The sequence below is a fragment of the Geotrypetes seraphini genome, chromosome 2 (genome assembly GCF_902459505.1).
Source record: "Geotrypetes seraphini chromosome 2, aGeoSer1.1, whole genome shotgun sequence".
Taxonomy (NCBI): domain Eukaryota; kingdom Metazoa; phylum Chordata; class Amphibia; order Gymnophiona; family Dermophiidae; genus Geotrypetes; species Geotrypetes seraphini.
The window spans coordinates 64,834,845-64,848,984 of record NC_047085.1 but is presented as its reverse complement, the minus strand read 5'-3'; the positions used below and the strand labels follow the sequence as shown (position 1 = coordinate 64,848,984).

General features: G+C 40.3%; 1 protein-coding gene across 8 annotated transcripts in view; it reads right to left on the bottom strand.

Moving 5' to 3' along the window:
* Positions 1 to 14,140, bottom strand: part of UBR5 (ubiquitin protein ligase E3 component n-recognin 5) — a 1,080,924-nt gene that overhangs the window by 216,158 nt on the left and 850,626 nt on the right. For all 8 annotated transcript variants that reach the window (XM_033933084.1, XM_033933089.1, XM_033933086.1 and 5 more), the window contains one exon: positions 6,803 to 7,046. In XM_033933084.1, the coding sequence (XP_033788975.1) occupies positions 6,803 to 7,046 (244 nt within the window). The remainder of the gene's footprint in view (positions 1 to 6,802; positions 7,047 to 14,140) is intronic.

The following is a 14,140-nucleotide window of genomic DNA, read 5'->3' as shown; positions in this document are numbered from 1 at the left end:
AAAGGATGGAGTCGGTCCAGAGGAAGGCTACTAAAATGTTGTGTGGTCTTCGTAATAAGGCGTATAGGGACAGACTTAGATCTCAATTGGTATACTTTGGAGGAAAGGCAGGAGAGTTGTTTAAAGTATGCCAATACATTAACAAGAAAAGTAATCAAAGTTACTTATCTTGGATGCAATTGGGGATTCCGACGTTGCCCATTTCGAAATCTGCTTCAGGAGACCCATTTCCGAATATCCAATGCTCTTCGCAATTAGACAAAGTTATTACTTTGTCTAATCGCAAAGAGCATTGGACATTCAGAAGTGGGTCTCCTGAATCAGGTTTCGAAACAGGGCCATGTCGGGACCCCCAACAGCATCCAAGATAAGTAACTTTGGTTACTTTACTTGTTAATGTATTGGCATACTTTAAATTTCAGTCAGGCTATAAAATATTAGAAAAAGCAAGTAAAAAGTATAAAAGAAAAAAGAAACAAAAAAATAAGATCTATAACAATCAAACATTGAAAAGCAGAGACTGATTGACATTCAGTATCATTTATGCTATGGCTGGACGGATAAGCTCCGCAACGAGGGCAAACACTTCCCATTAGAGCTCCACATCTCTGAGCATATGGAAAACATATCATTCAATGACTGGTTTTCAGTTTTCTCAAGTAAGAGAGGAGATACATTGTGTGGAATTTAATAGATTGGCATGCATATCTGTATGCTGTTTCATATCTCCCATATTCTTAAATTTATTCAATACCCTGTTCTAGCAATTGGTGATAAAGATGGATGTAGGGCAGAAAGTAAAGGAGAGAAAACCAGCAAATGGATAAAGTGGCTCTGGAAACATAATTAAGAGCACAGACAGAAGGAAGTGCAACCAGAGACAGGGTTAAAGATGGTTAGAAAAATAAAATCACCAGACAATAAAGGTAGGGGAAATGATTTTACAGTATTTTTAATTTAGTGATTTAAATGTGTCATTTTGAGAATTTACAGTATATCTGCTGTCTATATCTTGCACTGTTCAGAAAGAATTTTTTTTCTATTTCTCTGATGTTGTACTGCATGGAGAATCTGGCATCTTAGGGTTTTGTTTGTGTATATTAGTACTTTTAGCCTGTGATCCTGTATTTGAAGTTTTTTTAAAATTTGTTATACCTCCTATAGTAACTTTTAAGCGGTGTACAATAATAAAATTATAAAATATGGAAAACAAATATTGACACTTATAGTTCAGACAGACATAACATTTATGTTAATTACTTTTTTTAATTAAAAGTTTGAAATTTTCTATGATCACAAAATCATACAAATTTAACAGAAACAAATAAGAAAATGTAATTTTAAACTTACAAAGAAAACTTTTCCCCATTTGTTCTGTTATTCAGTCCACTATTATGGGGGAGAGCTTAAGAAAAATACGGATATATTTTAACTCTATAACATTGTTAAGCAAACTTATGAACATTTGAGTTGAGCCTATCTTATTAACTACGAGCCTACTTCTTGCTCATCGACAGGGATACTGGCAATAATCACTTCTTTACCTGAAATACATCTAGACAACTGTGAGGATTCAAAAAAGTATATCTTAACTCCTTGAACATTAACAAAACATTTGCAAGGAAATCCAAGTACAAAAGTAGCATCCAATTTTAAGACCTGAGGTCGTAAAAGAAGGAATTGTTTCCTCTTTTTTTGGGCTATTCTAGCAACATCAGGGTACATTCTTATCTTTTGACTCATAAAGGATTTGTCTTTATGTTTAAAAAACATCTTTAACAGCCAATTCCTATCTAAATCCAGAGCTAAATGAACAAAAAGTGTAGCTACAGACACCTGTTCTGAATCTGACTTTTCTAGTATATTCGTCAAGTCCAAAATATCAAATGCAGGAACTTGTTGTTCTTCAGCGAACTTCTTCTTTCCAGAAGATAAATAATAAATTTTTGAAACAGGTGGAAATGATGTTTGTGGGACGTTCAAAATCTCTGAAAGGTATCTTTTAAACATATCAAGTGCTGAAACTGTGGTTAGTTTAGGAAGGTTAATTAACCTCAGATTTTGTCACCTTGTAATACAGTAAAACCTTGGATTGCAAGTAACTTGGTTTCCAAGTGTTTTGCAAGACAAGCAAAACATTTTTAAAAATTGTAACTTGATATACAAGCAATGGTCTTGCAATACAAGTACACACAGTACATACACATCACAACTGAGTCGATGGTTCTTCTCTCTCTGACGCTGTAAGAGTGTAATGACAGTTCTAATCGAGCAAAATCTTGCAATACGAGTACATACAGTATATATGTGTCACAACATCACAACTGAGCTGATGGTTCTTCTCTCTCTGACGCTGCAGGAGTGTAGTGACTGCTCTAAATGAGCGAGATCTTGAAATACAAGTACGTATAGTATTTTGTATTATAGTTTTAGGGTTGTGGAACGAATTGTTAGAGTTTCCATTATTTCCTATGGGGAAATTTGCTTTGATATTCGAGTGCTTTGGATTACAAGCATGTTTCTGGAACGAATTATGCTTGCAAACCAAGGTTCTACTGTATTTTCAAGCATGTCCAGCTTAAAGTTTATACTTCCATTTTCTTTTATAAAAAGCTGATTATGTGCTTCCAATACTTCCATCACTTTCCCTTGCTCCACAGATTCCACTTCAAGTTTTCCAACTCTTTGTTGTATTTTAGAATTTTTAAGAGTACTCCTGAACACTGAGTTGTTAAGTTCTGAATCTGGGTTCCCAAAGAAGATTGTAATTCCGATATAGTGTCCCATATTGAATTTAAATCAATTACTGGGGGCTTTTTCAATGAGCTATTACAAATTTATCCGGAAGATCTTTAATTTTCATAGTACCTGTAGCACCAGGAAATTCAAGTGACTTCTGCGGTCCCTGTGCCGACCCCAAGATCTCACGCTGTAGCGGTTGTAATATAGACTGCGAGTTCTTCACTCTCTTTGTAGCTCCCAGAAAATTATGCCTCACACTCTCCTCACTAGCTGTGCCAAAAACACTGACTGGGGAGTGTTTGCGCCGGCATTTTCCGCCATTCTGGTGAAAGATCAGCCGCCTCGTGGGAAGTTCGAGAGTTCTCCGATAAACTCTCACTTCTCGTCGAGGACTTTTCATCTGGAGCACTTCTAGGCTGCCGCTCGACACAAGCGTCCATCGGTCCCGGCATCTGTACTTCCGACCCGGGTTCTGGAGGGAATACCCGGATCTTTGATTTACGTTGCACCATCCAGAAAAAGATAATAGAAACAGCGGCATTCTGCCGAGCTCTCTCAGAACGCCATCTTAGTTAGACTCCCTATGTTAATTACTTTTGATTACAAAGGATTAGAGGGGAGAACTACAATTTTAAATAGGATAGAGAAACATTTAAGGTTAATACACTAGGGAAGGGGAGAATTCCGTTTGTGTGAAGATATGGAGAAGGAAAGAAACTCATAAATTGAATGCATCCTTGAATAAGGTGGTCTTCAGGTTCAATTTAAATTTATCTAAAGAAGTTTCTTCGCAGAGATAAGAGGGGTTGAAGTTCCATAATTGTGGGGCTTTGACTGAGAATATGGAAGAGCATGTAGTGTCATAAATTATTATTTGTTGTGGTGTGGATATTACTAAAAGGTTTTGATTTTGCGATCTTAACTTTCTTGAGGGTGTATATGGGATTAGTGATCTGTGGATGAATTCTGGCTGTTTGGAAGTCTTTGTTTTAAAGGCTAGTAATAAGATCTTATAGGTAGTTCTGTAAGAGACAGGTCGCCAGTGAAATTTTATTAGTAGTGGGATTACCTGGTCATATTTTTTTGATTTTGTTAGAAGTTTTATTGCCATGTTTTGTATTATCTGTAGAAAACCAAAAAAAAAACTGTGGAGTGACAATGTTCCTAAATGGACTTTATTTGAAAGTGTCAAAGTTCCAAAGGTACACTGAAATCATCCACATTAGAGAGCATTACAGTAATCAATTCTAGAAATAATGAGAGAGTGTATAAGAATGTTTAGAAATTAAAGTTCTAGTAGGTTTGCTATGGACCTTATCATTTGTAGATGATAGAAGCAGTTTTAGACAATGTAATGTAATGTAATGTAATTTATTTCTTATATACCGCTACATCCGTTAGGTTCTAAGCGGTTTACAGAAAATATACATTAAGATTAGAAATAAGAAAGGTACTTGAAAAATTCCCTTACTGTCCCGAAGGCTCACAATCTAACTAAAGTACCTGGAGGGTAATAGAGAAGTGAAAAGTAGAGTTAGAGGAAAAATAAAAATAAAATAAACAATAGTACTAATTTGGTTATGGTAGGATAGTTTTTCATCGAATGTTGCTCCTAATATTTTTATGGTATGTACTATTTGTAAGGGTGTAATTTTAAGGTAGATTGGTGATGATATTGATTGTGTGTTTTTACAAGGGAAAAGCATTGTTTTTTATTTAGATGCATTAAGTGCCAGCATATTATCATTTAGCCAATTGCTGATTTATTGAAGTTTCTTGTTTACCGTATGTATTGCATTTGCATCTTTCGGATCAATGGGATGTAGGATCTGTATATCATCTGCGTAGGCATAGATTGTGAAACCAATGGATTGTCCTAAGGTTAATAATGGGATCATGAAAATATTGAACAGGAGAGGAGAAAGAATGGATCTTTATGGTATCCCATATTTTAATAGAACGGGATCAGATGAAGTTTTGTCTATTGTAACCTTAGATGTACGTTTGGAGAAATATGAGGTGAACCAATCTAGGGCCAGATCTTTTACCCCTATGGATTTGAGTCTTTGAAGTAGAAGTGAATGATCAATAGTATCAAATGCAGCAGAGAGATCGAGAGAGATTAATAGAGCAGACTTTCGGTGATCAAGGTGATACAGAATTGTGGTTGTTAGCATGAGCAAAGTGTGTTTTGTGGAGTGACTTGTCCTGAAACCTGTTTGGTTGGAGTGCAGCACATTAGTTTTTTCTACACAGTCATATATTTTTCTGTGATTTTTGCCAGGAATGGGAGGTTAGTGATAGGGCGATAGTTAGAATAGTCTGTAATCTTTTCTTTTGGATCTTTGATTTTTATTTGATATTTGCATAGGGGTTATCTGTATTCTGCATGTATGACCAAGGCCAGGTGTTCTTTTTTAATTTTTTTTATTAATTCTTTATTCATTTTATAATTCACAAACAAGTGTACAGTAAATATCAAACAATTAAAATACAATATCACTTGAAAATCTACCATATCATACACCAAAAATTATATCCCCCACCCCCTCCCACTTCCATATACAACAAAAAATATACCACATGAATATAATATCTTATCATTCATATATATTATTAATAGAAATCCAACCCCCCAATCCACATGTAAGAATTAAAATTGGGAAAAGTATAAATTATTCATTATAATTTAAAAATGGCCCCCACACATCCTTAAATTTATTATAATAACCTTTTTGAACTGCCAACGCTCTTTCCATTTTAAACACATGACATACTGAATTCCACCAGAAACAATAATTCAACCTTGTACAATCTTTCCAGTTATACGTTATTTGTTGAATGGCAACTCCTGTCAATATCATCAAAAGCTTATTATTATTAGCAGATATTTGAGGCTTAGCTCTCATTAGCATACCAAATAAAATTGTGTCGTATGATAATGCTACATAATTTTCCATTAAATGATTTATTTGATCCCAAATAGAAATCCAAAAATTTTTAATGAATGGACAATAAAACAACAAGGCCAGGTGTTCTGGTATGAATAAATGTTGAAAATTATACAGTGTAGTTTAATTTTGAGGTTAACCATTATTATATACTAGTTTTTTAGCCCGTTACATTAACAGGTGCTAGACTTAGGCATTTCTTTCTTTCTTTCTCTCTGCCCCCTGTCTTCCCTTCTCCCTTACTTTTACCTCCCCCATGTCCAGCAGCACCCCTTCCCTGCTCCCCCTGTCCAGCAGTAGCCCTTCTCCCTTCCTTTTACCCTTTCCCTGCGCCCACTGTCCAGCAGTAGCCCTTCTCCCTTCATTTTACCCCTTCCCTGCTCCCCCTGTCCAGCAGTAGCCCTTCTCCCTTCCTTTTACCCCTTCCCTGCTCCCCCTGTCCAGCAGTAGCCCTTCTCTATTCCTTTTACCTCCCCCATGTCCAGTAGTACCCCTTTTCCCTTACCTGCTCACTGTCCAGCATCCGCTAGGCCTGGCAGCCTCGGGGCTTTTGCTAGACCGGCCCACCTCGCATTATCGAAGTGGGCCAGCCTAGCAAATGCCCCACGGCTGCTGCAGCTGCTGGTCCAGGGGTGAGAAGGAGAAGAGTCGTCAGAAGTCAGCCGGCGTCGGAGATCGGGGCAGGAACATTGCTGAGGAAACCGCCGCATGCGTCACAAACCGCCGAAGTCTCCTACTTCGCATATGGCGACACGGAACCACGGATCAGGGATCAAAGCCGCACAAAGTTTCAACTGTGCATGCGCGCTAAGGGTTTTATTATAGCGGATTGTTAATAAGGTGATATTATGTGTATATATACATGAAAAATGAATGGAAAAAACAGCATTACAATTAGTACTATTATTATGGGGGCAGGGTCTGGGGCGGAGCTTTTGAGCACCCCCAGTCATTTAAAAAAGTTGGCTCCTATAAGTAGTAGTACTAGTAATGTCATCCCTAGGCTTGGCACACCCCAATTTCTTTTATTTCAAAGAATTCCCTATATTTTCTGCATTCTGCTATAACTCAACATTTACTTCCAACCATATTAAAAACCCGATACTTACTTGTATGTGTTCCTTTGTTGGCATTCTGGATACATTCAAGATTTGGCAGTTTCTCAGTTGAAAGAAAAGCTTGTGCAATAGCAGTGTAAAAACTTCGTGCTACACCACTACCTTCTCCTGGCTCATCTTTAAAAGTCACCTTTACCCTGTGTACTGCCATTGGAGTTGTAGCACATCTCCGGCCAAAATGATTGTTGAGCTGCCTCATTGTTTGCTGAATCAGAAGATCCCGATCGCGATCCACCTACCACAAAATAAACCCATTAGACAAGTATTCTGCAGAGTGTGAAAATACTCCTGTGTTTGCACATGAAATATAGAACAATTCATAATATTTTGAGCAATCTGCCTGGTTGGAGCATAGGGATCAATTAAAAATTTTTACTATCTAAACCTTTTGTGATGTACAGTAACATATCTGCAATTTAATTACTGAAACAGGTCAAACTGACAGAGCAAATAACATAAGAATTGCCGCTGCTGGGTCAGACCAGTGGTTCATCATGCCCAGCAGTCCGCTCACACAGCGGCCCTCTGGTCAAAGACCAGCATCCTAACCGAGACTAGCCCTAACAGCACACGTTCTTGTTCAGCAGGAACTTGTATAACTTTGTCTTGAATCTCTGGAGGGTGTTTCCCCTATAACAGCCTCCGGAAGAGTGTTCCAGCTTTCTACCACTCTCTGGGTGAAGAACTTCCTTATGTTTGTACGGAATCTATCTCCTTTCAACTTTAGAGAATGCCCTCTCGTTCTCCCTACCTTGGAGAGGGTGAACAACCTGTCCTTATCTACTAAGTCTATCCCCTTCAGTACCTTGAATGTTTCGATCATGTTCCCTCTCAATCTCCTTTGTTCGAGGGAGAAGAGGCAGTGGCATACCTAGCATATGTGACACCCGGGGCCCATCATTTTTTGGCACCCCCCCTCCCCATCTGTACGAAAAACATGATTTTTTGTAACAAGCCACACCTAGGAAAAGGCAGCATCTTACATATGCAGTGAGCAGTATAACATCAATACACCCATTGTAAAACTAAACAAGCCAAACTAGTACAGATCAATCCTACACCGTCAATCCTAACAGAAAACCATGTCTTTCGAACACACAGAACACAGAAAATACCTTCGCCTAGTATGGAATATATCACAAACTAACCCCTCCCTCTTTTACAAAACTGTAGTGTAGATTTTAGCCACTGTGGTAACAGCTCTGACGCTCATAGAATTCTGATCATCAGAGCTGCTACCACCATGGCTGGCGCTAAAAAATGCTCCACAGTTTGTAAAAGGGGGGATAAAATAGAAATACATAGACAAAGGTTAAATTGAACTGCAAGAAGCTGGACTCTGCATACAATGCAACACCACAGAAACAGTGGCACATGCCTCCAAAAGAAACAAATAAATAGAAAATTTTTGTTCTACCTATGTCTTCTCTGGTTTCTGCTTTCCTCATCTTCTTGTTACTCTCTTCCTTCCATCCACTGTCTGCCATCTCTCTGCCCCTATATGGTATCTTCTCTCCTTCTATGCCCCTTTCAGAAACTGTATGCCTCCCTCTTCCATCTCTCCTTTCACCCCCATTGGTCTGGCATCTCTCTCCTCTCCTTCTCTCTCCCACACCTCTCTTCTGCAATCCCTTTCTTCCCTCATTTTCCTTTTCAATTTATTTTCTGCATCCATCTAGATTATGTTCTTACTACCCTCTCATCAATTTCCTTTTTTACTGTCTACCTACAGCTCGCCACCTCTTTCCCTCACCCCCTCCAGTATTTCCCTAACTCAATCCTTTTCCCCCATCATGTGCCCTCCTTTTATTTATCCCCTCCTTCCATCCTCTGCACTCTTCTCTCTCTCCCTTCTCTCCACTTCCATCATCTGCCCCTTCTCTCTTTCCCCCCACTTCCATCATCTGCACTCTTCTCTCTCCCCACTTCCATCATCTGCCCCTTATCCCCACTTCCATCATCTGCTCCTTCTCTCTTTCCCCCACTTCCATCGCCTCCCCTTCTCCCCACTACCATCATCTGCCCCTTCTCTCTTTCCCCCTCCTTCCATCATCTTCCCTCTTCTCTTGCCCCACTTCCATCATTTGCCCCTTCTCCCCACTTCCATCATCTGCCCCTTCTCTCTCTTTCCCACACTTCCATCATCTGCCCTCTACTCTCTCCCCCTTCTCTCCACTTCCATCATCTGCCCCTTCTCTCTCTTTCCTACACTTCCATCATCTGCCCCTTCTCTCTCTTTCCCCCCTCCTTCCATCATCTGCCCTCTTCTCTCTCCCCACTTCCATCATCTGCCCCTTCTCTCTCTTTCCCCCACTTCCATCATCTGTCCCCTTCTCTCAATCTCTCCATCCACCACAGGCCCATCTTTCTCCCTCACCTTTCCGATTTTGGCAACAAGATCGGCAAGGGCCCTCCCGCAAAGGCACTGAGCGGCATCGGCGCCCCCTTGCCCCGCGACGACACTCAAGTTTGGTCTCCTTCTCCCAGCAGCAGAACTTCAGATCGGCAACAGGTGCTCAGTCAAAAGCTACTCCTGACTGAACTGCCTGGGCGGAAACAGGAAGCTGAGTCAGGGGAAGCTTTTGACTGAGCACCTGTTGGCGATCTGAAGTTCTGCTGTCGGGAGAAGGAGGCCAAACTTGAGTGCCGTCGCAGCCCAGGAATTTTCCGGACCTGTCCGGCTGTGCACCCCCCCCCCCCCCTGGTATGCCACTGAGAAGAGGCTCAGTTTCTCTAATCTTTCGCTGTACAGCAGCTCCTCCAATCCCTTAACCATCTTAGTCGCTCTTCTCTGGACCCTTTCGAGTAGTACCGTGTCCTTCTTCGTGTACGGCGACCAGCTAATCTAATTATGTACGGCGACCAGCTAGTCTTAATTAATAACCACAGATTCTGTAATGCAGATATATATACTGTCATTAATAAACGTTTGAACAGAATCCTTAAAATAATTATGCTTCTGGATTTTTATTATATTGAAATATACAAAAAGACACTAACTAAAATAAAACAACAGAAACAGGATAATTAGACCATCCAGCTTATTAACCTATTATTGTTCATACCATTTCTAGCAGTTAATAAATTTCAATAAATATGGGTCTATATCTCTGTTGCTGCAAGAAGAATAATTCCCACATATCTCTCTCTAACCAAATTATTTTTTGTATTCCTCTTTGGTTCGTTATCATCCCAAGAAGATGAGCATGCATATATCCACACCCAATCTAATATGCAGCAATATCCCCACTTTCAAGCACCCAGTGAGGTTGCTGCTTGACATGCAGCCTCAGCCTTGTTAGATTGTAACTAAAGAGTACAAATCTGCCAGCACCAATTCAGTTGTTTTCTGGATAGCTGGATATTAGCAGCCTGGATCCCTAGAAAAATTTCAAAAGAATTTGTGCCAGGTAGTAATCACCCTGTATCACTTAAAATGTGACTTGTTTAAAACTAAAATAGATCCCCTTTGCTGATATTTGATTTCTTTTAAAAATGTGCTAACTGGGGTACAAAGCCCATTCAGATCTAGTGTATGTGTGAGATACTGCTGCACAAATTAAACTACTTACAACCACTGACACTAACTGGAGCATGCTACTTAGATTCATATATGATCAGTGTAGACCAGTGGTCTCAAACTCGCGGCCCGCCAGGTACTATTTTGAGGCCCTCGGTATATTTATCATAATCACAAAAGTAAAATAAAATAGTTTCTTGATCATATGTCTCTTTAGTTATAAATTACAATATTATTATTTAGACTTAGCCAAAAAGAAAGATTTATAAACTATAAAGTTTTTTTACCTCATGCAAAATTGTGATTTCTTTAATAAGACATTAACTATTTTTTCTGCAGCCCTTCAAGTACCTACAAATCCAAAATGTGGCCCTGCAAAGTGTTTGAGTTTTAGACTACTGGTGTAGACAAACCAGACTTAAGGAAGTTGTTCAAAATTCTAACAAAAATGACAGACTGCACAGCAATGACTGCCTCAAACGTAGCCCACCCCACACCTAACTCATAAGCACAGGGGTGGGTAAACTTTATGATCGTGGGCCACAATGGGTTCTTATATTTGCCAGAGGGGCCGTGTGACCCGGGGGGGGGGGGGGCACTGGCCAACCGGGGTTCTGATGCGCTGCAAGCTAAAAGAAAGGGCTAAGGCAGAAAGAACCCCCCCCCCAAAAAAAAAAGGATAGACTGTTGTCTCTGGTTTCTGCTTTCATCTTCTTTTCACTCTCTTCCTTCCAGCATCTGCCCTCTCTGTCTCTTCAATCCAGCATCTGCCCCTTCCATCCACTTTCTGCCCTCTTCACCTTTCATAAGGTATCTGCCTTCTTTCTGTGCCCCTCTCCCCTTTCCATCTAACCTTTCTCCTATTTACATGATTCATTCCAGCTTCACTGCTCTCATTTTTATCTCTCCAATTCCAGATCTAGCATCTTTAAGAACATACGAATAGCCTTACTGGGTCAAACCAATGATCCATCAAGCCCAGTAGCCCGTTCTTATGGTGGCCCATCCAGGTCACTAGTACCTAGCCAAAATCCAAGGAGTAGCAATATTCCATGCTACCGTTACAGGGCAAGCAGTGGCTTCCCCCCCTGTCTTTCTCAATAACAGACTATGGACTTTTCCTCCAGGAACTTGTCCAAACCTTTCTTAAAACCATCTACGCTATCCTCTCTCCTTCTTTATCTGCTGACCCCCTTCTTAGCATCAATCTCTCTCTACTTTCTTATTCCTTTGTCTCTCCCCTTTCCCTAATCTGATCTCTCCATTCCATTGACCTTTTCCCCTCCTCTAATCTCCCTGCCAGCTGTTTCCTTCCTTTTTTCCTCCTTTCCTGTCAAGCAGTACCCCTTCTCCCTTCCCTCCTCCCCCTATCCAGCAGAGGCACTGCTTATGTTCTTATATTCTTATGCAACTCTCTTCCCTTCCTCTCCTCCCCTCCCAGCAGTATATCTCCTTCTCCCTCCCTCCAGGTCCAGTAGCAGCTCTCCCATTATTTTCCTTAGTCCAGCAGCTTCCCAGCCCCCAACCCTCCCCTCCCCTCTCAGTACTTGCCTGGACTAGCAGTGCTGGTGCTTTGCATGGTGGCCTCAAATACACTATAAATCATAAAGGGAAATGGTCTCAGAAACCTACTTGGATACGGATATAATAATTCAAGGATATCTTAATCCAATGCCAAGTTGTTAAAGGTTTAAGACTTCCATTACTGACCAGATTACTTCCACCTCCATATTTGTGTATACCAAACTATAATGTATCATACATTAATTTTTTGTTTTTTAGAAACAATACATCACTTATCTTTAAAGTGTACAGAGTACTGATAAGCCCAACGGGATGGGGATCCGTTTTGCCGCTAAATGTGGCTTTTTCAAAGGTTCTCAGGATACTTTATTCTAGTCCCCTGCCTCACTTAGGGCCGTTTTAACTTGGCATTGGATTAAGATATCCTAGGATTATTATATCCTTATCCAAGTAGGTTTCTGAGAAAATTTCCCTCCACGATCTCTCTTGAATACCCTTAGGTGGGATTTATAGTGTATTTGAGGGTTGTTCCTAAAGAATCCCCGTGTTTTCACTGAGTGTTTTGCATGATGGCCCCACTGTGCAGGAGAAGAACTAGGGAGCAGCTCCCCTAAAGCGCTACAGCTCGCGTCTGCCACAAGCGCTTCGTCTGCTCAGGAGCGAGGTCTCCTCTCATTCATTTGTGACGCACAACCACGCCACCTGCTAAACTGTGCCGAAAGTAGGACGGTGGTGACGTTCGCGCTCCTTCCACACACCTGTTGCCCCGCCCCCTGTGCAGGGCTGATTGCCGAAGAAGAGCCAAGGAGCAGCTCCCATAAAGCGCTGCTGCTCATGCCTGCCCGAAGCGGATGGAGGTCAGCGGGGGTGATGTTCGCGCTCCTTCCACACATCAGTTGTGGAGAAGGGCCCGAGAGTCGTCGGGCCAGTTTAAACATCTAAATGGGCTGGATATGGCCTGCGGGCCATAGTTTGCCCATGTCTGCACTAGCATCATACTTTGAGAATATGAGAGAGAATATATATATTAATATATGCATTAATACTGCAGACAAACAACTAGAGGTCTTTTAAAAAGCTGGCTCTTCAAGGACGCTTTCAATTGAGTTTTTCGAATCCTATAGAACTCAAATATTCCTTAGAGAGCTATTATCTCTCTAAAAGAAAATTAATGGGTAACAATTCCCTATCCTAATGTTCTATCCCTATATGTTTGCTTTTCTCCTAAACATTGTAGTTCAACCTGTTTCCCTCTTGTTTCGTGTATTGTCAGAGTCTGAAAGTATGCATTTATTTACTAAAATCCTGTTTTTATATTTGTAAATCGCATTGGATCACAATTTTGTGATCAAATCAAATTTTAGATAAACTTGAGAGGATACTATTTCTGAAAGTAATTCATTAGATATACCAGTGGTCAGTGACCTATGGAATAATTTCCCTTTACAGCTGCAGGATTTGGGATCTCTTCAAAAATTTCGTAAACATCTGAAAACTTGGTTATTTTCAAAACTGTAAAACCTTTTTTCTTTCTATTCTCTACTAATTTTACTGTATATCTTTCTTTTCTTTATGCTTTATCAATATTATTGTAAACCATGTCGAGCTCTATTTTTATAGAGATGATACGGTCTATAAGCTTAAGGTTTAGTTTAGACAGAACATGGACAGCATTTACAGAATTAAGACCTCTGGTGAACAGGCAATCTGAAACAAGATGCCAACTGGATCTATGTCCATCCTACTTATACCAAGATATTTCGGAAGAGTACTGAATTGGTTAGTTGAGACACTACAGAATGTTAAAAGATGGAACTTTCTCTGACCATTGGTCTCTACCCTACGGAGTACCACAAGGATCTCCCATCTCACCACTATTATATAATATCTTCATGACCCCAATGAATGTGATAATCCTCAGACCAGAGGAAGGAAAGATTAGGTTCTTACCTCATTAATCTTTCCTGTAAACCCACACTCTATTCCTGAACCTTCAGAGTAGTCAATCTGTTCTTGCGAGAACTCTTGCAAGAAGCTTCATTTGCATACTTTTGCTACTCCTCTCTTACCTCTGAACTGCCTTCCAAATTCCTCAGTGTGTAACAAAGAAGACAGTTATTCCTGTAGAGCAGGGGTGTCAAAGTCCCTCCTTGAGGGTCGCAATCCAGTCGGGTTTTCAGGATTTCCCCAATGAATATGCATTGAAAGCAGTGCATACACATAGATCTCATGCATATTCATTTGGGAAATCCTGAAAACCCGACTGGATTGTGGCCCTCAAGGAG